The following is a 27,285-nucleotide window of genomic DNA, read 5'->3' on the forward strand; positions in this document are numbered from 1 at the left end:
TTTATTTTATTTTATTTTTAAGATTTTATTTATGTATTTGACAGAGAGATCACAAGCAGGCAGAGAGGCAGGCAGAGAGAGAGGAGGAAGCAGGCTGGATGCAGGGCTCGATCCGAGGACTCTGAGATCATGACCTGAGCCGAAGGCAGCAGCTTAACCCACTGAGCCACCCAGACGCCCCTCAGTATATTTTTAAAGTGCCCAGGTTATTCTCATGTGCAGCCTGGATTAGAAACTGCTGGATTAGACGTCAGCTGGGCCAGAGTGGGAGCAGTATGAGCGGGAGCCCTCATCTGCAGGGTTCAGGAGGTGGCTTCCTTCAGTAATTTATGTTTTCTTTCTACAGTGATTGAGTGCTTGCTAGGAACTGAGAAGACGAAGCATATAAGACACATTACCTACACAGACAAGAAGTTTATAGGCATGTAGGGGAGATACCAATCCAGGTTAATGAAGTATTTTATTTTTTTATTTTTTTATTTTCTATTTATTTGACAGAGAGAGAGAGAGGTCACAAGTAGGCAGAGAGGCAGGCAGAGAGAGAGGGGGAAGCAGGCTCCCCGCTGAGCAGAGAGCCTGATGCGGGGCCTGATCCCAGGACCCCGGGATCATGACCCGAGCCGAAGGCAGAGGCTTTAACCCACTGAGCCACCCAGGCGCCCCTAATGAAGTATTTTAGGTGCTGTTATGAAAGGCTCAGTCAAGACTCAAAGGGGATGATCAATTCAGTCTCGGTTGAGGGGGGAGTCGGGAAATGGTACACAGAGGTAAACACGAGCCGTGGTTGAAGGCTAAGTATTTCCAGGTGAACAGTGCAGAAAGGGTCTCTCCCTGTTTCTCCATCTCTCTCCTCTCTCCCCCTCCCCCTGTGTATATATGTATATACACACGTGTATACTTATTTCTAAGTATTTTACATATTCATAAACATATGTAACCTGTTTATAAATGCCTGTATGTTAATATATATAGTATATATTTGTCTCCCCAGCTGATTCTGATCCTTTTCTCTTTTTGCCCCCAGGACCACTAAGTGGAAAGTCTCTGAGTCCCCTTTTATCTCTAAAATTATATAATTTATGATAGCTTGTTGCATTGTACCAAGTCTGAGTCTACATATAAACTGCCTTTTGTTTTTCTGATGAGAAATGTGAAGTTTGGGTGCTTGGGTGGCTCGGTGGGTTAAAGCCTCTGCCTTCAGCTCAGGTCGTGATCCCAGGGTCCTGGGATCGAGCCCCACATTGGGCTCTCTGCTCAGCAGGGAGCCTGCTTCCCTTCCTTTCTCTCTGCCTGCCTCTGCCTACTTGTGATCTCTGTCTGTCAAATAAATAAATAAAATCTTAAAAAAAAAATGTGAAGTTTGAGAAGGTTCTTGAAACTTAGAATCAAGAGCATAGTATGTTACAAAGACTTGCTATTTTCCACCAGAATTCGAGCAGTTAGATTTTTCCCACGTATATTATTCTCTATATATGTGTTGATGTTTGCATATTCACATGTTTTACATGCTACCCTTTTGATATTGAAACTCACAAATGGTCTTCTGTTTCTATTCTTATTAACCTGGTCATGTTCTCAGTTTAACATTCTGTATCTTTTTCCATTACTTCAACATGTAGTCATTCGATTACACCGTATTCCAAATGCAGCTTGGTGTTGGGAGATACAGAGAGGTCACATGTTTCCCACCTTCAAGATAATTGCATCTCAGGGAGGCAGACATGCAAATGATTGCAGGGTTATGACTACATACCCTAAAATATGTAGGTAGTAGGCAAAGATATTCTAATGAGAAAGGCAGAGTGCATCCTTGTGGGCAGCTCAAGGAGGGTTTTCACAACAGGGATGCTTGAGCAAGGATGACAGAGGAACAAAAAGGCCTTCAGGGCCCAGAGATGAGCGGGGACCAAGGCCCAGAAGCATGTCCACAATGGATTGTATTAGGGAAAGGTAAATCACTTCCTATCGAGTAGACCTTGAGCATGGTGGGCAGTGAGGCCAGAGAGGGAAGGACAAGGACAAGGTCATAGAGTTTCTTGTATGATACCAGAAGTGGCTTGGGCCTTAATTCTGAAGGAGGTGGGGAGTCATTGAAGTATTTTAACCAGGGAACAATTTGGTCAGAATTGTGTTTTGAAAAGAGCACATGGCAGCATGGAGGGTTGATTCAAAGGGGCAAGGAGTGAGGGGGTTAGAGTCATAAAGTGCACAGGCTAGACCTGGGACCGAGGAGTAGTCCTGCTACATCCTGAAAGGCCACCTGGACAGGATTAGATGGATCATGTGTAAGGGTGAGGGAGGAGGGTCAGGGAAAGGCAAAGGGATGTATGTGGCCTGGCGGTTGCTGAGATTTCTGGGAAATAATCATGTAGGATCATGCAGAGGAGAGGTGAGTTCAGTTTGGGAAAGGCCAAAGGTGAAGCGTTTGCAACTAAATGTGTCTATCAGGAGCTCACATGGGTGAAGAGAACAGAGCAGGAAATTCAACAGCATGTATAATTAGTATCTAAAGCCAGCGGAGTAGGTGCGAGGACTCAGCACAGTGTATGAAGATGGGAGGGTTGGAGATGTTACCATGAAGGGAAGTGGGAGGAAAAAAGACATATTTTAGTTTTGGGGGGGTTAGTTTTCCCTTCAGGTTGAGAATCACTGGTTTAGGGCAATGAGGTAGATCTGCTGTGACAGGAGTCATGAATGAATTAAAAACCAAAGCAGGAAAATTTCAGGATGGTTGGAGATGGGGAAAGGAAGGAGCCTTTGAGAATGGTGTCAGGCTGGAGGGAGGTTTAGGAAGTTGAAGACTAGAAAGAGACCAGGGTTTAATGATTAAATTTGAAAGAAGTAATAATGTGTGTTGCATTTTCTTCTAATAGCAACGCATGAAAAATAATTCACATGTCCATTATTAAAAATAATGCGGTGGAAGGAACTTAAATGAAAGGAAGCATTTATAACATAAAGTGGAAAAATTACGTGGGCAAATCAAAATGTATGTGTGTCAGGGGAGGGAGTGTGTCAACATGCCCAGAAAAAAAAGCATTCACTAAAATGGACCATGGGTCATTGGACAATAGGTGATTTTAATTTTCTTCTGTGTGCTTTACTGTATCTTCCAGATTTTTATAATGAATATATAGCACTTTGGTAATTAGAAATTTTTTTTTTTTAATGAAACCCTGTACCTGTTTAAGATAAAGTAAAGAAGTAAAAGTAACCTGATTGCTAAGCATTTTTCCCCAGTAAGTTACAATGCAGGAAAGATGTTAAGTTCCTAGGGCCTGCCCAACCCCAGATGGAAGACAGCCTTGTGTCAGCAGAACCCACAGTAGCCAGGGAGAAGGGATATGGCTCTTGGCTTCTCATCACAGCCCCATAGATGGAAGTGGCGGGAGCGGTGCATAACCAGGCGTCCCCACCATCTCTACAGCACTTCTCCAAGAGGGTAAAGGCCAAAGCCCAGCCCTTTGGTCACCAGGGAAAAAAGTATTTGAAGAAGTTGCCTCCACTAAAATGCTTTAAAACAATAGTTAGTACAGGAAAATGTGCATACCATATTTGAAAAGGCAAGATAAACTATATTTGGTTTGGTCCACGTTTTGAATAAAAACTGTGTATTTGTGTAGCTGTGAATGGAAAAAAAAAAAGGAAAAGTAGGAAGTGGTAAAGAGTTGTTATTCCTGGGGTATAAAATTGTGGGCAATATATGTTTACCTATATGTTTCCATGTTTCCAAACTTTCCATAGTTAATATGGTGAGTAGTGTGGGATAGAGGTTAGGAGCAAGGTCTGTGAAGCCATAAGGCTTGAGTTTGAACCATGTCTCTGCCCTTTGCGAGCTGTAGAACCGAATAAGTTATTTGGGTTCTTTGTGCCTTGGTTTTCCCATTTTTGTGAGGATCATTCCTGTATTTAGGAATAATGCCTTGGAATAGGGCGTGACATTTAGGAAACAACTGTACACGTTAGCTAAAATTATCATTATTACTATTATTACTTTTATAATCAGAAAAACAGAATTTTAAGAATTAACAATTCAGAAGTCATAGGTAACCTGATAAACAGCGGTTTCAGAGGCTGGTTGGATGGAAGCTAAACTGTCTGGAGTCAAAAGGGTATAAGAAAGTAGTCCTAGCAAGTACCGACTGCTCGCCAGGAGCTGCTCTGGGAGCACTTTTTCTTTTCTATTTTTTTTAATAATTTTATTTATTTTTTTATAAACATATAATATTAACCCTAGGAGTACAGGTCTGTGAATCACCAGGTTTACCCACTTCACAGCACTCACCATAGCACATACCCTCCCCAATGTCCATAACCCCACCACGCTTTCCCTACCCCCCTCCCCAGTTTGTTTTGTGAGAGTAAGAGTCTCTTATGGTTTGTCTCCCTCCCGATCCCATCTTGTTTCGTTTATTCTTTTCCTACCCCTCAAACCCCCCACGTTGCCTCTCAACTTCCTCATATCGGGGAGATCATATGATAGTTGGGAGCACTTTTTTCTTAAGTGAATTTTCCTTTTATTTGCACCCATATATTTTTATTTGGTTTAACATAATTTTGAATTTCAGTTGTATGCTCTTATTTAATTTTAAAGCTAAGTAGAAGAGACAAACAAATTTCATCAATGTGTTTGATAAAATTGATCAAATAAAATTGATTGTAAAGTTAATCAGATTATTCTCGAGCTTAAAGTCTCAGTCTTTACTCTCTTTCTTAACTTTCCTGGAGGGATCCTGGATTTACAAAGACAGCAAGCAAAAATAATAAAATATTATACTCAATATCTATTTTGTGACCCCAACTATCATTCCATTTCCTTTTCTTTTTTCTTTTTTTTTTTTTTAAGATTTTATTTATTTATTTGACACAGAGAGACGCAGTGAGAGAGGGAATACAAGCAAGGGGAGCGGGAGAGGGAGAAGCAGGCCTCCCGCCAAGCAGGGAGCCTGATGTGATGCAGGGCTTGATCCCAGGATGCTGGGATCATGACCTGAGCCAAAGGCAGACGTTTAACGACTGAGCCACCAGGCACCCCTACATTTCCTTTCCTTGTATAGAAAGACCTGTTATCAGTGTATTCATATGTCATAGCATAAGAATGTGGGCAAAGATGAAACCTTACCAGTGTAGTCTCTTATCTGTCCTGATTTACTTTACATTGTAAGCTTTACTTTCTCTCATTTGCCTTACCCACAGAAGGAGCTCAAAAAATGGGATGAACTTGAAGACATTTTAGAGGAGAGGAGGCATGTCAGTGACTTGAAATTTGCGATGAAGTGTTACACACCTCTTGTCTATAAGGGAATTACTCCTTGCAAGCCAAGTGATATTAAATCTAGTGTTCTCAGTTCCGAAGAGGTTCATTATGTCATTAAACAGGTAAGTGATTCCATCTTCAACCATAGCCGGACTTGTTCATTGTCAACAAGGAACGACACAGGTTTGAACCTCACAGGTCCACTTATACATAGTTTTGTTTTGTTTTGGTTTGTTTTAGGTTTTTTTTTTTTTTTTTAAATACAGTACAGTACTGTAAATGTGTTTTCCTTATAGTTTTCTTAAAAATGCTTTTCTTTAAAAACAGTCTATAATGCATGTAACATCAAAAATACGTGTAAATCCACGTTGATGTTATCAGTAAGGCTGTCAGTCAAGAGTAGTCTATTAGTCAAGTTTGGGGGGAGTCAAAAGTTACACGTGGATTTTCAACCCATATGGGGGGTCGGCACCCAGCCCCCATGTTCTTCAAGGGTCAACTATAGTCTGACAGGGAAGGACGCCAGTTGTACAATTACAATGAAATATCATACAAGACACGCTAGTGGGAGCCCAGTGTACAGGGGCAGTAATTATAGGGCAGATGATTTTGTGTAAGGAATTAGAAAAGTGATTTTTTTTTTTAAATGATGCCTAAAAGATGGTTAGTGGTTTTCCAGGTGAAGTGGGTGAAGAAGTATTCCTAGCAGAGCAAATAACACTTTCCCCATGGTTAAATCTCACTGCACATTAAAATTGCTGGAAAAGGGGTCAGGAATCCCTGTGCATAGATCTCACCCCCATATGAATTAAATCAGAATGTTGGGGAAGGAGCCAGACATCCTAGTAGTAGTTTTTAAAGAAGCCCAATCAAGGGGTGCCTGGGTGGCTCATTTGGTTAAGTGTCTGACTCTTGGTTTCAGCTCCGGTGAGGATCTCAGGGTCATGAGATGGAGCCCCTTGTTGGGCTTCATGGTGGGCGTGGCACCTGCTTAAGATTCTCTGTTTCTCCCTCCCTCTCTCTCTCAAAAAAAAAAAAAAAAAAAAGAGAAGAAGGAGGAGAAGCCCTATTGGTTCCAAAGTATAGCAGAGCTTGGGAACCACCAGCATATTTTAGCAACTAGAGAACATGCATACGCAGAGTCCTAGAAGCAGTTTGTTTTGACCAGACTGAAGAGAGCGAAGACAGGGTACAATGGAAAGAATGTAGAGAGCCAAACGGGGGCCATATCACAGAGGGTTTTATAAACTATCCAGAGGGGGCAGCTGGGCGTCTCAGTCAGTTAAGTGTCTGACTTCAGCTTGGGTTAGCATCTCAGGGTCTTGAGATCAAGCCCCATGTTCTGCTTCCTGCTCAGTGGAGAGTCTGCTGGAAATTCTCTCTTCTCCACTCTCTCTCCCTCTGCTCTCCCCCTACTTGTGCACGCTCTCTCTTTCTCTCTCTCTAAAAATAAATAATAAATCTTATAAACCATCCAAAGGAGTTAGATTTAACCTACATACAGTGCAAAGCCATTGAAAGGTTTCAGGTTGGAGTGTGGCCTGATCAGTTAATGTTTGAGAAACACCAACAGGGCACCTTGGGGGCTCAGCTGGTTAAGCAACTGCCTTCGGCTCAGGTCATGATCCTGGAGTTCCAGGATCAAGTCCCACATCGGGCCCTCTGCTCATCAGGGAGCCGGCTTCTCCCTCTGCCCCTCGCCCCTTTCATACTCTCTCTCTCTCTCTCAAATAAATAAAATCTTTAAAAAAAAAAAAAGAAAGAAACACCAACAAATGGAGACAGGAAGTCTGGTTATGATGCTCTTCCAGTAATCCCTTTGTGGGATCACAGTTGCCTAGGCTGTGGTTGTAGAAACAGAGATGGACAGATTTAAGAAATTTAAGAGGTAGGGTTGCCTGGGTGGCTCAGTCGGTTAAGTGTCCGAGTCTGGATTTTGGCTCAGGTCATGATCTCAGGGTCGTGAGCTAGAGCCCCGCGTCATGCTCTGTGCTGAGCATGCAACCTGCATAAGATCCTCCCTCGGCCACTTCCTCCTCCTCTTTCGCTCCGTCTCTTAAAAAAAAAAAAGAAGAAAGAAAAATTTCAAGGTGGAGTAGACCTTATTTATGATCAACTGGATGAATGATGGGAAGGAAAAGAGAGACAGGATGACAGAAGCATTCACTGAGATAGGGAACTTAGGAGAGGGATTGGGCTTGGGAGAAAAGCTAGGTCTGTTTTGGGCATGTTATTTGGAGACATCAGATAGGGGTATTCAGGGGGGCGCGATTACAGCTTCCTCATGGCCGGCCCTCCCTGTCACATTGTCCAGGTGCTCCCAGGCTTTGAGGTTTACCTGTAGAGATTGGGCTCCATTGACCTTTTTTTTTGCTTAAGATTTATTTATTTGAGATAGAGAGAGTACACAAGCAGGGGCAGAGGGAGAAGGAGAAGCAGACTCCCCTGCTGAGCAGGGACCCTGATGTGGAGCTCGATCCCAGAACCCCTAGATCATGATCTGAGCTGAGGGCAGATGCTTAACCTGAGCCACCCAGGTGCCCCTCCACTGATTTTTTTTTTTTAAGATTATTTATTTATTTATTCGACAGAGAGAGAGATCACAAGTAGGCAGAGAGGCAGGCGGAGAGAGAGGGGGAAGCAGGCTCCCTGCTGAGCAGAGAGTCTGATTCGGGGCTCGATCCCAGGACCCTGAGATTAAGTGGGTTAAGGCAGAGGCTTAACCCACTGAGCCACCCACCCCAGTGCCCCCTCTATTGATTTTTAAGTGGAATTTAGTCAGGCCTACAACCTCAGAGAAATTCTTTATCTCTGCTCTCTGTTTTCTTCTTTTTAAAAACATTTTTTTTAAGATTTTATTTACTTATTTGAGAGAGAGAGAGAGAGTACGAGTGGCATGAGGAGCAGAGGGAGAAGCATGAGGAGCAGAGGGAGAAGCAGGAGCCTGACCTGGGACTCAAGCCCAGGACTTCCGGATCATGACCTGAGCTGAGGGCACATACTTAGCCAACTGAGCCACCCAAGTGCCTCTGTCTGCGTCTGACCTGTGCTCCTAATCCTTCTGGTTTACTCTGCCTGTTGTGATTTGTCTTGGGGGAAACTATTAGTCCTGTCTGACTCAGCCTATTTCATAAGTGAAGTAAAGTTTCCTTATCAGTTAGAACTTACAAAGACAGTGGTTCTCAATACTGGCTCTTTGTTAGAATTACCTGGAGGGGGAAAAAAAAGAATTACCTGGAGAACTTTCATAGAAGGTGAACTATTATTTTCTACTAGTACATATACTCCATGAAGGCAAAAATTTTTATCTCCCTTATGACTCCCTTTTTTTTCCTGTATTCTATATTTTTATCTCTCTCTCTCTCTTTTTGCTGTATTACTAGTGCCTAGCACATAGTACACTTTCAATAAATATTTCTTGAATGAATGAGTGAAAAAAAAAATGCTTTTGTCCTGTCCACAGTGATTCTGATATAAATTGGTCTGGAATAGGACCCAGGTATCTCTTTCTTCTTTTTCTTTTTTAAAAGCTCCCCAAGTAATTCCCATATGCAGCCAGGTTAAGCATGACTGATATAGGCCAGTGTTTCTCAGACTTGGCTGTTCTACTGAGGAAAAAAAAAAAATCACTCAATGTAGGTAGATTGGAATTGTTATAAATTCAGGATCATGCAGCATAGCTGGGACTTCTCTGTTACCCAAGAATTCCTTGTTTCCCCAGGGAACTCTCTCCCGTTCTCCGAACTGGGAGTGTCAGTGTCAGTCCTCCAACCGAGGACTTTCTGAACCTCCAGCCTCTGCCCCTTACCTTCAACAGGTGACATTTCTTCCTACTTCCCAAAGAAAATGTATACCGTTAAATGACCACTCTCACCTTCCTGTGATCAAGCTACTAATTTACCTGCATCTGATACCCTCATTCTCTTCTTCCCTCCAGTGAAAAACGGGACAGGAAGCTCTTTCTCCTGTTGGAGTTCAACCCCTCCCCTATTGCTGAGCTCTGAACTTGACCGGCTCCATCCTCCTCAGGGACTTTGGTGTCTCCCCTCAAATGTCTTCAACTTCTTCCTCTTCATTGGCTCTTTACCGTCATCCCTGAACTCGCGCAGTCCTCTTCCTGCTGAGATCAGCCTCGTTCGGGCAGATTCCTTCTCTCCTTGTGACTCCGCTCTTCCTTTCCCACTTCTCTACTCCGGGAAGAAGTCAGCTGTGTTTGCCATACTCGGGGCTCTACTCTCTCACCCTCTGTATACACGCAGCTCCCTGGGATCCAGGGAGCTGGATCCCACTGTAATTGCTCTTTCCAAGACCGAGAATGATTCCTTCCTGATGGCTAAAATCAACCTTGTTGACACCCTTCGTAGCCCGTGGCACACTCTCCCTCCTTTCTGTGATACCATATTCTCCCCCTTACCCACCAAAATTTTTTTTAAGATTTTATTTTTAAGTAATTTTTACACCTGCTGGGGGGCTCAAACCCACAATCCTGAGATCAAGAGGCACAGGCTTCAACCGAACCAGCCAGGTTCCGCCCATCACCACCAAATCTTTTTTTATCATTCCTCAGTTGTCTTTGTGGGCTTCTTTCCCTTTCCCTTTTCCTGTCTCTTTAAATGCTGCTGCTCCTCAAGGTTTTGTTCTAATCCCTTCTTATTCTGCCTACTTACTGGGCTGTTTTATGTATTACCAGAATTGTAAATACCTTCCTTATGCTGATGTCTCCCTATTATATTATTATAATAATATATTATTATAAATAACAATATGTAGTAAATAATAACTGGTATCTATTGCTTCAGCCCAGATCTCTTTTGAGTTTCATACATGTATTTTTATGTCTACTGGAATACCTACTTGGAAAATCCAAAAGCATCTCACATTCGGGATATCTGAGCCAAAGTCTTTGGCCCTCCCACCCCCACCACTGTACCATGTACATCCCCTACACCCAGTTCTGCGTATCTCCAAGAACGGCCCCTCCATATGCCTGCTGCTCCTACCAAAAATCTCGACACCGTCTTCGGCTTCTCACTTTTCCCTTCCTGTGCTGTGGGTCACTAAGAGCTGCTGCCAGTTTGCTCTCCTCCATAGCTCTTGTCTGTCTCTTTCCATCTCTGCTGCCAACTCAGGCTGCCTTTGTCTCACAGAATGCTATGCAGCCGTTGAAGGGCTTTTAGCCCAGGAAAGATGAGATTACTTCTGCATTTAAGATATTGCTCAGGGGCAAATGGCTGGCTCGGTGGGTTGAGCATCTGCCTTTGGCTGAGGTCATAACCCCAGGGTCCTGGGATGGAGCCCCATGTCGGGCTCTCTGCTCAGCAGGGGAGTCTTCTTCTCCCTCTCTCTCTGCCTGCCTCTGTTCCTGTTCATGCTCTCTCTCTCAAATAAATAAAAATCTTAGGAAAAAAAAAAAAACCACTCTGGTTTGTGATGTGGAGAACAGACTGAGAAGGAACAATGCTGGGCGGGAGTTACAGAGCTAATGCTCATCTTTTAATCTTATCTAGGTTTCCAGGAAGAAGGATCTGGAAGGGGAGACATATCTGTGGGGCTTTAGCCGGATTGCACAAAATAAGAGAATAGGTCATTCTCTGCTTCTGTGCTTTCCTCCAGTCCTGGAGAAGGCCATTCCTTCTGAACTGACCAACCTGCTCACCTGTGTTCTTCCATCTGTCCATTTCCTTCAGATCCCCTGAAGACTTGTCTGTCCTCCTCTTCAGCCTTCTGCATGGGCCCAGTGTGGGGGAGGGGTGGGCAAGAAGCCCCTTTCAGCCATGTATTTTTTTTTTTTAATGCTCCATTTCTCTTTCCCTTCTCATCCCAACTCCTCAAAGGTGCCGTGTGTCCTTTCCCGTGCACCTCCCACGTTCAGCAGGTTGCTGCCCTTGATTCCCGTAAAGGTTGCTGTGCATCTCCAAGTGACCCGGTCCAAGGGGTTCTTTTAGTCTGCACTGTGTTTCTACTGTGTCCAGTTTGTTGGACACTCTCCTGCAGGACCTCTCTTACCTTCACATTGTGGCATCACACAGTACAGTTCTCTTGCCGTTTTTCTTGTTAGTCTCTTTACAAGTTCTTCTATCCAATGGGTGTTTGTCAAGGTTGAACCCTCAGCCTTCTTATTTTCATCCTGCAGTCTCCCTGGTCCATTTTATCCACTCCCGTCATTTCCATTTTTATCTGTAGTCTGGTGATTCCCAAACAGGACCTCTAGCCTTGGCTAGATAATCGGGGTTCAGACTCTTATCTCCCACCAGCCTCCCCGCTGCAGTTACTTTATACGTCTTCAAACACGTCAAAATCAGTATAGCCACCTTCTCAACCCCTGCACCACACTGTCTTCTATACCTGCTCTCCATCTCCAATTTCAGGACAGCCCCACCATGCATTCCATTGCCCAAAACAACCGAGCATCTCACTGCCCTTCCCCTTCCCTTCAGCCTATTATTGCCTTTTGGGGGCCTTTTCTGTCTCCCGCCTGAACTATTGTGATGGCTTTCCAACTGTATTCCCCTTTCCTAGGCTTGTTTCCTGAAATCCATCCTTACCACCAATCCATTGATTCCTCTATTTCCCTGAAAAAGATAAAATACGAAGCTAGGGAGAGGTTGATTATCCATTTATGAAGGTACCAAGCGCCACAGAATTTAGCTTGAAATGGCTAATTTTATGTATGTTAATTTCACCTCAATTATTTAAAAAAAAAAAAAGAAGCTATTTGTCCACTGCATGTAATTGAGGTAATTGGGACTCCAGCATCCTACCCTCTCATCTTCTGGGCCACATCCTGGAACATTCTCCTCTGCGAAGGATAAATACAGTTTATCACATAGACACCGTTCTTTCTCAGCGTGCTTGCTTAAGGGGTCAAATTGGAGTTCCCTGAGGACAGAAGCTGCCTTACTTATCCCCGTCCCCAGGCCTAGCACACAGCCAACATGTTGTTCTCTTTAGAAAAAGATGTGGTGCCCTTCGGAGTAAAAAGAGTTCCAGTGTGAGGGCATCGGCTTTACTAGTTACGTGGATACTTTGGAAAGCTTTGTCCCAGTGACCTGTAGATCTGATACAGTCTGAATGGTTACTTCAACCTGATCTTCTGTTTTACTTTGTGTATTACCTTGTATATTACCTTGTGGTAGCAAGGGGCAGGTCGATGAGCGGCAGCAATCTGCTAAAAGCACCCTGGTTCGTGGGCAACAGCTTACTTCAGAGAATTTGGCTGTGAGCTTCTTAACAAATCAGATGGAAAGGTGAGACGCTTTCCTAGAGGGCCTGTTCTCCTTGAATTACCATCTTTGAAGTTGTCTAAATAGGATCATTTATCTACTTGAGTTATATTGGAAAGTAAATTACACCGGTTGAAATGAAAGCAAATGTAGCATTTTTGAGCTATGAAATAAGGGTCTGTTTGGAACTAGTCGTAGTGGTTTGAGTGAACACGAGTTCTGGCTTTTCCTCAAAGACACATCCCTGCTTTCCCTTTCTTTCTAGCTTTCCAAGGAATCCCTTCAATCCGTCGATGTCCTCCGAGAGGAAGTCTGTGAGATTTTGGATGAGATGAGCCACAAACTGCGTCTGGGAGCCATCCGGTTTTTTGCCTTTGCCCTGAGCAAAATATTTAAACAAATTTTCTCAAAAGTGTGCGTAAATGAAGAAGGTATTCAGAAAGTGAGTATTGCTTGTTTAAAAAGAAACCTTCTGGGGTGCCTGGGTGGCTCAGTGGGTTAAGCTGCTGCCTTCGGCTCAGGTCATGATCTCAGGGTCCTGGGATCAAGTCCCGCATCGGGCTCTCTGCTCAGCGGAGAGCCTGCTTCCTCCTCTCTCTCTGCCTGCCTCTCTGCCTACTTGTGATCTCTCTCTGTGAAATAAATAAATAAAATCTTTAAAAAAAAAAAAAAAAAAGAAAGAAAGAAAGAAACCTTTCCCCCTCACGATTTAGTCAACTTCAAGACCTCTCACACAGCACAAAACGAGCAGGCCCTCGCCAGCCAGCTTTCCGGCTGGGCTGAGGAGGCTTTGCTTCTCTGGAGGGTGGTACTTTGTTTACTTTCAGACCTACAGACTTCAGACTAACTCACTTGGTCCACTAAGACTTCCAGACTAACCTCATGTCAGGTGTCTGCAAAGCTACAGAAGTAATACCAAGAATTTCTGTATATGACCCACCTGGATCCCCTCACAACATTTCCTTTATCCTCTCCTCAATACTCTGCTGTGTTTTTCCCATAAGCAAGGACATTCCCTTATGGTGCAGTTATCAGAATAAGCAAACTGACATTGATACAACACTAGTACACAGCAGTACAGACCTCATTCGTATCTCATGGATCACCAGTTATATCTTGTATATTGTATAGTGAAAGAAATCCTACATCGGGTTAACATTCAGCTTCTGTATCTCTTTCGACTCTTTTAATTTAGAACAATTCCTTTGTGTTTCATATTAGTTTAGAAAAAAAAAAAACAGACGAGTTATTTTGTAGCATGTCTTGATTTGGATTTAAGTGACGTTTCTCAGGATTAGACTCACTCTGTAGGGCTTGGGCAGGACACAACATTGTATCCTTCTCAGTGCAGCAGATCAAGGAGTGCATGGTGGCTGTCTCCCTACTGGTAGTGTTCACTTTCGTCATCTGGTATCAGCCGGGTTTCTCCGCTGTGAAGTTACCCTGTTTCCCTTGGCAATGAATAAGAATCACGTGAAGACGTGAAGAGAGACTCTAAGGACGGGCAGGGGTCCTGGTTTCCAGCAGAGTCTCCATCACAGGTTTCACACTGATGATTTTTCCTGAACCAGTTATTACTCTAATGATTGCCAAATGGCGATTTTTCTAATTCCATCACTCCGGAGTGATTTAACAGGCGTGGTGTAGTCTTTTTTCTTCTGGAAAGAAGAGCTTTTCCTATTTTTATTCACTTATGATTTTTAATGTTTTGCCTCTTACTAAGAAGCTCTTACCTCCATTGGCCTTCTTCCACATGTCTTTTAATGTTTTATTCAGTCATTTACTTTCATGTATTTCTTGTTTTCTCCTCTAATGACTATTCTGTAGTTTGCTGAGTTACTCTCTGTCTCTCTCCAAAGAATGTTTGGAGGGGGGCTGCCTGGCTGGCTCAGTCGGTTGAGCATCCAACTCTTGGTTTCGACTGGGGTCATGACTTCATGGGTCATGAGATGGAGCCCTGTGTCTCTGTGCTCGGCAGGGAGTCTGCTTGAGATTTTCCCCCTCTGCGCCCCACCGCACGTGCTCGTGCACTCTCTCACTCTCTCAAAGAAATAAATAAATCTTTAAAAAAAAAAAGTGTGTGATACAGCCATCCAGAGAATGTTGACTGGCCACGTCTTCTTAACTGATCACACACGACCTTGCCTTGGTGAATTTTATTTAGATTTTTAAAAAACAGATAACACACTGATCCCAGTGAATATTTTTGAGGCTCAGAGCCTGTGGAATATATCTGGAAGCTCAAATTCCTTCTAACTAAGGGCACCCCTTCTTCCTGGTGGAAAGTCCAGTATATAAATAGAAAAATACCATACCGCTCATTTGTCCTACTAATGCAGATGTGTTTTTATTAATCTACCTGAGAGACACTTTGTTCTCTTACTGCACTCAACCGGTCTAGCACATTGCATAACAGCTGACTTCTTTTTTTTTTTTAAGGTTTTATTTATTTATTTGACAGAGAGAGATCACAAGTAGGCAGAGAGGCAGGCAGGGGGCGGGTGGGTGGGGAGCAGTCTCCCTGCTGAGCAGAGAGCCCAAATCAGGCCTTGATCCCAGGACCCTGAGATCATGACCTGAGCTGAAGGCAGAGGCTTAACCCACTGAGCCACCCAGGCGCCCCGACAGCTGACTCTAATTCAGACTCACTTCAGTTCCACTCGCAGCTTGGCCATTGATGAGACGCGTGACCATGTCACGAATGGGGAACCTAATGCTTAGGCCTTATTTACAAATATGTGATATTAAACAGTGCATGTAAAATGCTTAATATGGGCCCAACTAATATGTTAGTGATCATCTCTCTTATGATGATCTATAAAATGTACATTTTTAATGTTCTTGCATTATGTGAGGTAATTTTAACTAGAACTCTGACATAAGTTTTCTGTATGTATTAGGGAGGCATCCATAGTATTCTCTCTGTCCATATATACCCGTTCTTCCGTTTGCTGATGTGACATGTGATTTTAATAACAGGAAAACTGAGAGTATTCAAACTGTAACCTTTCTTTTAAAGCTACAACGAGCCATCCAGGAGCACCCAGTCGTCCTGCTGCCCAGTCATCGAAGTTACATTGACTTTCTGATGTTGTCTTTTCTCTTATACAACTATGATTTACCGGTGCCTGTCATAGCCGCGGGAATGGGTGCGTATTGTTTTTCTCCTCTTCTGCTTTCATTATTAGAATGAAAATAGTCACTGAAATGATTTTACCGGTGACTGAGGTACGTGAAAGATGAGGATGCAGATCCCCTCTCCCTTCTGCCGTCCAACCTGAGTGACCATGTCGCAAATATAATAAATATATTATAAATATAATTATAAATATTATAACAGATAATTAATATAATAATTATGTTATAAATATAATTATAAATATTATAATAGATGGCTAATATACTATAGTAGATATATTATAAATATAACCCCAGATAGTCAGGATTAGGTCTCTGTGCTGCACTTCGCTACAGATGGAAACAAGGACAAGTGCACACCGGCGTTTTGGTTTAGATTTGTAAATGAGATACCACTTGTATATGTGACCTGCCTTTGCTTTTTTTATTTGATAATTTATCCGTGGTTATCTCTAAGGTCAGGAAATCTAACTTTTTTCTTTTACATATTTTTAATTGTGGTAAAATACACAAAATGTTATGTCTGCCACCGTAACCATCTTGAAGCATATAGTTCGGTGGTATTAAGTACATTCACGCTGTGAATCCACACACGGATCTCCACCTACTTTTCACCTTGCAGACCTGAAATTCTGTCCCCAGTCAGCACTGACTCCTTCTGCTCTCCCCCCAGCTGCTGACCACCACCATTCTACTTTCTGTCCCTAGGAATTTGACTCCTCTAGATACCGCATACGAGTGGAACTTAAAGGATTTGTCCTTTCGTGGCTGGTTTCTCTCACTCGGGGTCTACTTATGTTGCACCATGTTTCAGAATTTTCTTCCTAAAGCCTGAGTCCTGTTTGGCTGGACGTCCAGAGCACATGTTGTTTATCCGTTGTTCCGCCCGTGGATGCTTGGGTTGCTTCCACATTTTGGCTATTATGAATAACGCTGCTATGAACATAGGTGGGCAAATGTCTGAGTCTCTGCTTTAAATTCTTCTAGGCATATACCCAGAAGTAGAATTGCTAGCTTATGTGCTGGTTTTATTTTTAATTTTCTTTTCCTTTTTTCTTTTCTTTTTTTTTTATTTTTAATTTTCTTGAGGAACACCGTATTGTTTTCCATAGTGACTGTACCATTTCACATCCCACCAATGCAGTGCCTGAGGGTCCAGTTTCTCGGCATCCAACACTTAATTTCTTGTGGTTTTTGTGGGGTTTTTTGTTTTTTATTTTTTTAAGAGGAGAGAGAGAACACAGCAGGGGTAGCGGCAGGCAGAGAGGGAGAAACAGGTTCCCTGCTCTGCAGGATTCAATCCTAGGACCCTGAGATTGTGACCTGAGCTGAAGGCAGACACCTAACGGACTGAGCCACGCAGGCATCCCTGCTTCTTGTTTTGTTTTAATCACAGTCATCCTAATGGGTAGGACATGGTACTCAGTGTAATTTTGATTTATATTTCCCTGATGACGAGCAGTGTTGATCATCTTTTCATGTACTTTTGGCCATTTCTGTATCTTTTTTGGAACAGTTATCTATTCAGGTCCTTTGCCCATTTTTGAATTGGGTTGTTTTGTTATTGTTGTTTTTGAGTTGTAGGAGTTCTTTATGTATTCTGGAAAATAATCCCTTATTAGATACATGATCTGCAAACATTTTTTCCCTTCTTCCATCGAATCTCTCCCAAAGTTGACTCTGCAGTCTATCAGTGGATCCTTTGATGCACAAAAGCTTTTCATGGTGATGTAACCCAGTTTCTTTGTCAGTGTCTTTTGTCCTCTGTGCTTTCGGTGTGCTGTCCAAGAAATCATTGCCACATTTAACACCATGAAGTTTTCCCTCTATGCTTTTTTTTTTTTTTTTAAAGATTTTTTTATTTATTTATTTGTCAGAGAGAGAGAGGGAGAGAGAGCAAGCACAGGCAGACAGAATGGCAGGCAGAGGCAGAGGGAGAAGCAGGCTCCCTGATGAGCAAGGAGCCCGATGTGGGACTCGATCCCAGGACGCCGGGATCATGACCTGAGCCGAAGGCAGCTGCTTAACCAACTGTGCCACCCAGGCGTCCCCCCTCTATGCTTTCTTCTAAGAATTTTATACTTTTAGGTCTTACATTTAGGCCTTTGATCCATTTCAAGTTAATTTTATATGCAGTGTAAGATCAAGGCCTAAATTCATGTCTAACATTATAACATTCAGCAGCATAGGTGTACTGTGGTTGGATAGTTCTGTGGTTGCAGTTTTACAGTATATTCTCATATCAGTGCTTTTATTTCTGGATGACTGATTCCTAAAAGCAGGATTGCTCATGCAAACCATTATTTATCTTCTCCCTTTGGAGGGAGCCAGGAAAGTTGGGATTCAGGCATATACCTTGGTTAATAAATGCAGTCAATGGTAAGGTAAAAATTGCCAGGGACTTAAGTACTTTAAAAGCATTTTCATCTGTACAGACATGTGAGGAAGTTCTTTGAAAGTTAGGGAAAACGGAAAAAACGAGGGTTTTAAAACTGATGGTAGAATAAAGCATCCCACAGTCCCTTTATTTAATTTGTGCCACTAAAAGAAGGCTGATATTTTTACCTCCTGGGTTAAAAAAAAAAGGAAGGTGGGAGCTGATCTGTCCAGCTGTCAAGCATGGAAGACACAGGCTGGTCTGTCATCAAGCAGAAGCAGTAGCTAAAGAACTCGATTATGGTGACGTTACCGAGCTTGTCACATTGCCTGTTGTGGCCCCCGTCTCAGGTCGGTTGGGTTATAAACACGGAGGTGTGTGGGGGCGCATGAGGTGGCCTCCCAGTGGGCCTTCCCCCACTGTCCCTTCTCTCCCATGATTCTATTAGATACTTCTTCGGGCAGATTTTCAGCTCAGGAAGTATGAGTAGTGATATCATCGTGGTGTCTTCTGCTGTTTCTTTACGGAATGTGGGTTTAGGTATTTATAGAAGGTTTCAGGATCTGCAAATACCGATGAACCCCTTCTCTGTGTTTTGTTTAGACTTCCTGGGAATGAAGATGGTCGGGGAGCTGCTGCGGATGTCGGGCGCCTTCTTCATGCGGCGCACCTTTGGTGGCAATAAACTCTACTGGGCGGTGTTCTCTGAATACGTGAAAACCATGTTGCGGGTAAAGGCAGATAATTTCCCGGTACCTTCAAGCCGCATTTCCTTTTCGCTCAAGATTGAGCTTGCCATAGGATCTTACTTAAATTCTTCACTCCTGAGTGGTCCACTTGGCTACTTGTCCCCCACAGTGTGTTTTAGGCTGGGGGTGGGGGACAGCTTGGGGAAAGGAATCAAAAGAACCTTTTCTCACTTTGAGACTAGGCAATGGGTTTTGTGTTTTGTTTTGTTTGTTTGTGTTTTCTCTTTAAAGAATGGTTATGCTCCTGTTGAATTTTTCCTCGAAGGGACAAGAAGTCGCTCTGCCAAGACATTGACTCCGAAATTTGGTAGGTCCTTTAGAGACCAAAAGAATACACGTCCAGGTGTGTGGTCATCATAGCTGCTAAATATGGCTCGACACTTTTTTTATGGCAAGATCATTTTTTTCTTTATAAGTGTAACTGTTTCTTTAAGTTGTAACTGTTTCTGTGTATGGGCTGTGGATATAATGTACACTTCCTGTTTATGGACCCTCATTCGCTCCACATTTCACTACATACAGAAAACCATTTCTCCCTGTTGACAGGTCTTCTGAATATTGTGATGGAACCATTTTTTAAAAGAGAAGTTTTTGATACCTACCTTGTTCCAATCAGCATCAGTTATGATAAAGTATTGGAAGAAACACTTTACGTGTACGAGCTTCTAGGGGTTCCAAAGCCAAAAGAATCTACAACTGTACGTAAAGGATAACCAGACTTGATTTTCCTTGAATTTAGAGAAAATGCTGTTTTGTACACCAGCTCCTTTCTGAACTTACTCTTCTTTGTTCCATTCCCTCTGTTTTGATACTATTAGGGATTGTTGAAAGCCAGGAAGATCCTCTCCGAAAATTTTGGAAATATCCATGTGTACTTTGGAGACCCTGTATCACTTCGATCTCTGGCAGCTGGGAGGATGAGTCGGAGCCCATATAATTTGGTTCCAAGGTGCAAGACCTATGTTTTCATAACTGATGTAGAAATAAGGATGAGCATCTGGAAGTGTGTGGTTGGGCTTCTAGGACTGAACCTGGTTATCTGAGATCACATAGCAGGGAAGCGGAAAGCTCCAGTTAAAGAACTATGTTTGTGGGGCGCCTTGCCGCTCGGCGGGTGGAGCATGCGACTCTTGATCTTGGGGTTGTGAGTCTGAGCCCCACACTGGGTATGGAAAATTACATAAAAGGTAAAAAAAATTTAAGAAAAGAATTGTATTTGCCAATTATACAGCCAGCCGCAGGATATATATGTCGAATACCCAAAGTCAGATGGTGCTGCTCGTTCTTCTCAGGAGAACCAGTACCCTCCTGCCTATACTATACTCCACCGCTTAGTACCCTGCCCATTCTGTGGGCAGGGCAGTGGCTGAGCACTACTAGTAGGTCAGCCAAAGTATATAGTAAGTATTATTTTTGATCCTAGAAGGGATTACATGATAATGAATGAGGATGACTCTCTCCCCTCAAGATTACAGTTTTGTTTTGTTTTGTTGTTTAAGATTTTATTTATTTATTTGGCGGTGGGGGAGAGAGAGAGACAGAGACAGTGGGAAGGTGGGGCAGCAGAGCAAAAGGAGAGGGATAAGCAGACTCTGCACTGAGCACAGAGCCCGACACGGGCTCGTGACCTGAGCTGAAACCAGGAGTCAGATGCTTAACCGACTGGGCCACCCAGGTGCCCCCAGAAGGTTGTAGGTTCATGGGCACAGATATGTGCTTTCAGGATGCAGGTACAGACACACACCTGGGTTTTTTTAATCTGGAGAAGCACACCTGGGGAAGTAAAGGAGACAGAACCCATCTGCTCAGCCAGGCTGCCGGTGACTACAATATCACTCATCATTTATCTGTCATGCCAGGGGGCCCACGGCCGCTGGCGTGCGTCACTCGCCGCTTCCTCAGCTCTGAAGCGGATGTTAGCTTAGCTTTCCCTCTCTAGCTCTCAGATTGGGTCTGCCAGGTGTTCTCTAGGACCGGGCGCCCTCATTGGTCCTAGATTTCATGCGAAGCCACCTTACCGTGGGGCTGCTTTAGGTCCTGCACCTGTCCCTGCTTCATCCCGCTCTGCCCAGGCTCCGGAGAGCATCTGATTCCAAGGTTGCTGACACACGCCTGAAGAATCTGTCAGGCGAGGATCGTGGCAGTACGTGGCAGGCGACCTTGTGCTTTTTAGAAGGGCAGGGCGGCCGCCAGGCAAACTGGATGACCTGTGCAGCGCAGACATGAGTGGTCACGTGTTCCCTGGAACGCATGTTCTGGGAGACAGGTGTTCAGAGCACAGAGGATTCCAGAAGGACCCTGTCGTCCAGTCTGCTGGCGGAGGCCTCCGTTCTCACAGGGGAGTTGATGGATCCACTGATAAAGCCGCAGCAGTTGTGGTTTTTGTGGGTTGTTATTTTTGCCTGGAACCCAAAAGAATAGGACTCTGTCCCATGGGGCAGGCTACACTGTAGTCAAGTCAGGGTGTAGTCTCACATTGTGACCTGAGAGAATTCGGTTGGCAGAAAGTCGGAGAAGCCTTCCCAAGGGTCTGTCTCCGCGCCCCCCGCCACTCACCTCGGCGCACGCCGCGGAGTGGTGATTCGGTCTTCGCTGTTCTCGTAGGTATATTCCTCAGAAGCAGCCGGAGGATGTGCACGCCTTCGTCACAGAAGTGGCCTATAAGATGCAGCTGCTGCAGATCCAGAACCTGGTCCTGAGCCCCTGGGCCCTAACGGCCGCCGTTCTGCTCCAGAACCGGCCGGCCATGGACTTCGACGCCCTGGTGGAGAAGACTTTATGGCTCAAAGGCTTAACCCAGGCCTTCGGGGGCTTTCTCACTTGGCCCGGTACGTATGTGGGATGCATGTCCTGAGAGTGCTTGCTTTTTATTTCTTACTCTAGAAGAATCCTTGCCCAAGCATGGAAAAGCCTGTACAGGACACGGAGCAAAGCTTTGCTCCGAGAGAAAGAAAACTTTACTTGTTGGTATCACTCTGGGACATTGTGCAGCACAGTCCCTCGAGAATGAGTAGTGGTTCACACGCCGTGTCCTCCTGGACACTCAGTACCTGGAGAGCGAGAACACCATCTCCTCAGCACCCAGCGGCCCAGAGAGTAAGTGGATCTTATCGTCCTCCACGCATTCCTCCCTCCACGCCACCTCTTTATTTTCATTTTTTCTAAATTTTTGTTACTGAAACATGGTCGGCATAGCATGTCCCACTTGTTTCTGGTGTGCAGCGCTGGTGTGACAGCTCTGTGCACGACTCGGTGCTCGCCACGACTGGGGTGGTACGCCCTCCTTTTAAACCTTCTTGTATTCGCAACCCATTTGCCTCACTGCGTCCTAAGGACTAAAGGGCCTTTATACAATTCTCTGAAATTTAGAACTTTATACAATTCTCTGAAAACGATAGCTTTGTAAAAGCCTCATTAGAGTTATAAATACTGTGCTGGGAGTTTGGGATGTTATTTGACAAGTGTTAGCTTTAGTCCCGTTTTCAATCTCTCTGGGTTAAAATTGCAGAGACCGCTGTCAGAAGTGGGATCCATTTATACGCAGCTCCCTGCTGTTAGTCATTAAACCTCTTGAGTCTGGTTGGTGCTGGGAACAGCCAGGGATACAAAGGGGACAAGCTGCAGCCTCTGTGAGGTTCTCCTGCCTTGTGGAAGTCAGGGCTGGGTGATCTAGAGACAAGGTCCAGTGGAGTAAACAGAGCTATGGATGGGGGCGCCTGGGCCGTTCAGTCAGTTAAGCGTCTGCCTTTGGCTCAGGTCGTGATCTCAGGGACCTGGGAACGAGCCTCAGGTCAGGCTCCCTGCTCATCAAGAAGTCTTCTTGTCCCTCTCCCTCTGCTGCTCCCCCTACTCATGTGCACTCTCTCTCTCTCAAATAAGAAAATATTTGAAAAAAAAAAAAAAAAGCTACGGACAGACCACAGACAGTTGCTGAGAATACTGTGTAGGGAAGGGTCTCCGCTCTGGGAAGGTTTCATAGAAGGGACTTTTGATGTCGGGTTTCACCTTGATGGAAAAGGAGGAGCTGTTCAGGAAGACGAGTGGGTGAGGGATTGCTCACACAGGAGCAGATTTTAAGCAGGGAAGCATGACTGAAAACAGCTGTAGCAAACAGCCCATGTCAGCTTTAAAGGTGGACGAGCTACGAGATGTGTAGGCGGAACTGCTCACAGAAGGGACATCAAACTGGATGGCGGTCACCAATGGGGAAATGAAGATGAATCAGACACATGTCCCAGTATTTTCATGGTCTCCTGGGAGTGTGATTCAGGTGGGAGATCCTGGAAAAGAACAGGTAAAGTGCTGACTCCTGCAGGCCTGGGAGCCTGTGAGAACACAAGCGCCTCCTTCCAAGCGCTTCGCTCTTGCAAGGTGGGGTCGATGCGCGGCCAGTCCACGGCTGAGAGTCTCTGTTGAGCCGCTGAAGTAACTGCAGCTACCATGTGGGTATTAAGTAGCCGTCATGGAGAGTGATTCGGCACATTTCCTAATTCAGTTCCTTTTTTCTTCTTACTCCACTCATCTTGCCTGCGTTCTCATGGCTGGAGCTCTTTACCGTATCCTATTGTCCTGGCATACTGTTCCGTGCTCTGTGATGTGTATAACAGTATCATAGGTTGTATCGTTACCTCAAGCAAGCTGGCCCAAGGCCTGTGAGCCCAGAATGGTGTGGTGGAGCCCAGAAGGAAAGCCACACCCTTTGGTCGACCTTGTTGGCCAGCTAGAGCGGTGTCCCTTTGCTTATGTAGCCTGGCAGCCTGCTGTGTGGCCCAGGGTAACAGGAAAATGATCTCCCTTGCCAAGAAGGCTGACTGTCACCATGTCTCTGGTGTGCTTCGGTAGTTCTAACTCCTTGGCTATCTCCAGGCTAGTGAAGTGTCAGTGGAGTGAGTTACCAGGATCTGAAACGGGCCCCATCGTTTCGTTTTCTCGGATGTGGGAAAACCAGATCTCACCAGGGAGGCCTGGTGCTAGGGGAGTGCCTCTTGGGTTGCCCTTTGCTTCGCCAGCAAAGTTGCAAAACAGTATTCTTGCGGTCTTGGAGTTAACTGATCTAAGCAGGGAGTGTGTGTGTGAGCGAATGAAGCACGTTCTAATCGTGAACCTGCTGGTATGTGGTTTTCTTGTCCTATAACTTGCTTTTACAGTCCTTGGGACACACTTGGTTCCTGAGGAAGTGTTGGTTTTCAGAGCGGGAATCGATATGTATTTCAGAAGAGATGACAGATTGGGGGTAGATAAGAAGGCGTGTTAAATGTCTTTAGAGAGAGAGTTACAGTACTTTCATAGTCTCTTTCACAGGGCGCCTGGCTGGCTCCGTTGGAAGAACATGGAACTCTGGATCTCAGGGTCATCAGTTTGCGCCCCACATTGGGCACAGAGATTACTTTAAAAAAAAAAAAATGTGTCTTTCCCATAGGGTCTCATTACTTCGATTGGTAGAGCCCAGAGCTCGAACCTGGCACTTGAAAGTGAATGTGCCAGGCCACTAGCATTGCTGGACACCCAGCAGAGACCCATCCCATCTCCGCCGCCCGCCTGAATGACTTGTCTCTGTGTGTAGATAATGAGCCTGCTGAGGAAGTTATCCAGTCCAACATTCTCCTGCATTCCAACATCGCTAGCCTCGTCAAAGACCAGGTGGTTCTGAATATGGACTCTGGAGACTCCGAAGTGGTCGAAGGACTTATTTTCCAGCATATCACCCTCCTCATGTGCTCGGCCTACAGGAACCAGTTGCTCAACATTTTCGTCCGCCCTTCCTTAGTAGCTATGGCACTGCAGATGACCCCCGGGTTCCGGAAAGGTAACTCGTGGGAATGTGGTCTTGAACTTTGGAAGAGACCCGGCCATCCAGTTCCACATAGGGAGCAACATTTGAAGCCTTACAGTGCTCAGCCACATGTGTGCACCCTAGACAGCAGCAAAAGTGGGGCCTGTACACTCAGAAGCAGTTAGGTTTGTGCCCCCAGTACATGGCCCTCTGCTTCAAATTTGGGAATGGAAAGGGACGGAAGAAATTAACCTAGACCTCTCCTTTTATAAATATGGAAAGTGAGGCCTAGCAAGTTACATAATTACCTGAGCACGGCTGTGAGACTAGAGCACAGCTCTCCCTCTCCTGGCCTGAGGCCCTTTCTCCCTTATCCGACAGAAGGTGGGGGGTGGGGGAGTGGGTAAACGGTCCAGCAGTGCAGGAGCGCCGTCTGGATACGTAGGCGTGTTCTAGTGGCACTGAGGGGGAACCATGAATAACACCCTTTTGTTCCCGGGAACCTGTCGTCAAGGTCCAGGGTGTTCTACCCAGGCTCCCCTGGAGTTACTGAAGGGTGAGCCCCACCTTTCAGTTGTTCCAGAGTGTGGATTAGATGCTGATGTTCTCATTTTTGTTTTTCAACGCTCCATAGATCATTTTAAGGAAGAGTCAGACTTTGACCTTTAGCCTTGGAAGGAGCCTCAGGTCCTGTGTCCATAAGTCAGCTTAGTTCAAGACACAGAAAACTTAAATCTTGGTCTTAGTTCTGAGGTTTCTTACATCGGAGTTCGTTCACAGCTACGGGGATGGTACCTGCGTGGTCTTCTAGAGTGTTGGGACCACCCTGAACTTGGAGACAGCACTTCGTGTCCACATGTCTACATATTCTTCTAGTGAGAATGTTCATAGCATGTGTCAGAAAGACGAAGAAACCTCTGTTCTTCATTTACTAATGGGCAGGGAAGACCTATGTTTCTGGAGAATGAGACAGTATTTTCTGTTGTGTGCTGGTGTATTCTAGTGCTAAAGATACGGGAAAGACAACAGGAAATAGGACTAGAGAAGGGATCGAAGTAATTCATTCCTTTCCTTCTCTACTCAGGAGCCGTGGGCAGGGGATCGTGAAGCACCCTAGCTTCTTAGAAATGTAGCCTCTCACACGTCAGCACACTGACTGGATAGAAGCCTGGCTGTGACTCAGGTCTAGCTCTTTGCACTGCTACACTATAGTGCGCTCTGTAGGTAAAATTTGGGTTGGCTGTGTAACTTCCTTTGGGGGCCTGCATTCTCGTCCTTGGCATTGAATAATAGGCCTTTGGAGTGCTGCACTTTGGAGAATTGTAGACTTCTTGGTACTTCCTGAAAGTTTAAAACCAGCATTGTAATTGGATGTAATTTATTTATTTCCAGAGGATGTCTACAGTTGCTTTCACTTCCTGCTCAGTGTTTTTTCAGATGAGTTCATCTTCCTTCCAGGAAACACACTAAAGGTAAATCTTTACAGCCAAAGAGCACGAGTGTGTTCACAATGTGAGTTCTGGAAGTGGTAGGCTTGGATTCACGGGTGTGAATTCCCTTTCCCCAAGGCTGTACACAGCAGAAATAACAAAACTCTTGGACACTCACATTTCGATGAGCTCTGTTTTGATTCTTGGTCAAGGTTAATCAGTAACGTAGGGATTATTTGGTGAAAAGAACGCCTTAAACCTTAAACCTTGAGTGCAGCCACTGTAAGTAAGTTAACACTGTTTGGTTAAAAAATTTATCAGCTGGTACACATTTTCCTGTTAACAACTTGTTGCAATGTATGGGGCCCTTTGCTTTGAGATTAGAGAGCAGTGGTCTTGCCTGATGGTATAGACAGCTCGTGAGGGATCAGACCCTCAGAGCTGGACCTCAGGTGTGCTAGGGCAGGGGATATACCAGGATAGACAGAAGGTGGTCAGGTTTCTCTACACTGTGCCGAGGAGCCCAGGTTTTACTCCATTGAGAACGAGGTCAGCAGTTTTTTGAGCATTAGCACAATTCCACATATCTTTAGGACCAGCTATATGCTCTATTTAAAATTTAAGGAATGTGGCTGTGCAAAGTGAGAAAAAGCCATCACCCAGGTCATGGTTTCTAAGGCTCCTGAATCTCTTGTGTGTTTGCTGTGTTTGGGGTTCAGCATTTTGAGTGTTCGAACACATGCTTCTCTGGCTGCTATCTAATAAGCAGAACCTTTTGGACGGGCTGTGGAATTAGCTGGTGTTCTCTAGTTCTGAGGACCCATGGCTGTGTTTACTGAGACCAGCAGAGTTCCTGTTAACCTAAATTAGTGGATGCTCCCTCTCTTCTCCCCTCCCTTCCCAGGACTTTGAAGAAGGCTGTTACCTCCTCTGTAAAAACGAGACGATACAAGTGACGACAAGAGACATTCTAGTTACAGAGAAAGGAAATACCGTGTTAGAATTTTTAATAGGTCTCTTTAAACCTTTTGTGGAATGTTATCAGGTATGTATCTCTTTTGCAAGTTCTCCTTCATCCCCCCGTATCCAGTATAACTAAGACTTCCCACCCTATGCTTCCTTCCTTCTGGTCCGGAGGGCAAGTGCCTTCCTCAGGTGAATGGTAGAACTAGAGATTGCTCAGCAAGTTGGAAGAGTCACCTCTCAGGTGAAGACCTTGCTCCCCTAATGGGGTCCCTTACAGACCCCAGAGGGTAACAGCTTCAGGATGCCCAGAACCACACCTAGACCCGAGTGCCATCATACTGTACCTTCGAGGCTTTTCTCGTAGTTCAGTGT

General features: G+C 44.7%; 1 protein-coding gene across 3 annotated transcripts in view; it reads left to right on the top strand.

Annotated features, from left to right (window-relative positions):
• GNPAT (glyceronephosphate O-acyltransferase) overlaps positions 1–27,285 on the top strand; it is a 37,013-nt gene that overhangs the window by 5,777 nt on the left and 3,951 nt on the right. For all 3 annotated transcript variants that reach the window (XM_047701966.1, XM_047701968.1, XM_047701967.1), the window contains 11 exons: positions 5,197–5,379; positions 12,746–12,922; positions 15,500–15,629; positions 18,599–18,726; positions 18,976–19,051; positions 19,291–19,442; positions 19,563–19,693; positions 21,349–21,572; positions 24,308–24,550; positions 25,910–25,989; positions 26,852–26,992. In XM_047701966.1, coding sequence (XP_047557922.1) covers positions 5,197–5,379; positions 12,746–12,922; positions 15,500–15,629; positions 18,599–18,726; positions 18,976–19,051; positions 19,291–19,442; positions 19,563–19,693; positions 21,349–21,572; positions 24,308–24,550; positions 25,910–25,989; positions 26,852–26,992 — 1,665 coding nt within the window. The remainder of the gene's footprint in view (positions 1–5,196; positions 5,380–12,745; positions 12,923–15,499; positions 15,630–18,598; positions 18,727–18,975; positions 19,052–19,290; positions 19,443–19,562; positions 19,694–21,348; positions 21,573–24,307; positions 24,551–25,909; positions 25,990–26,851; positions 26,993–27,285) is intronic.

Source organism: Lutra lutra, chromosome 14 (assembly GCF_902655055.1).
Source record: "Lutra lutra chromosome 14, mLutLut1.2, whole genome shotgun sequence".
Taxonomy (NCBI): Eukaryota; Metazoa; Chordata; class Mammalia; order Carnivora; family Mustelidae; genus Lutra; species Lutra lutra.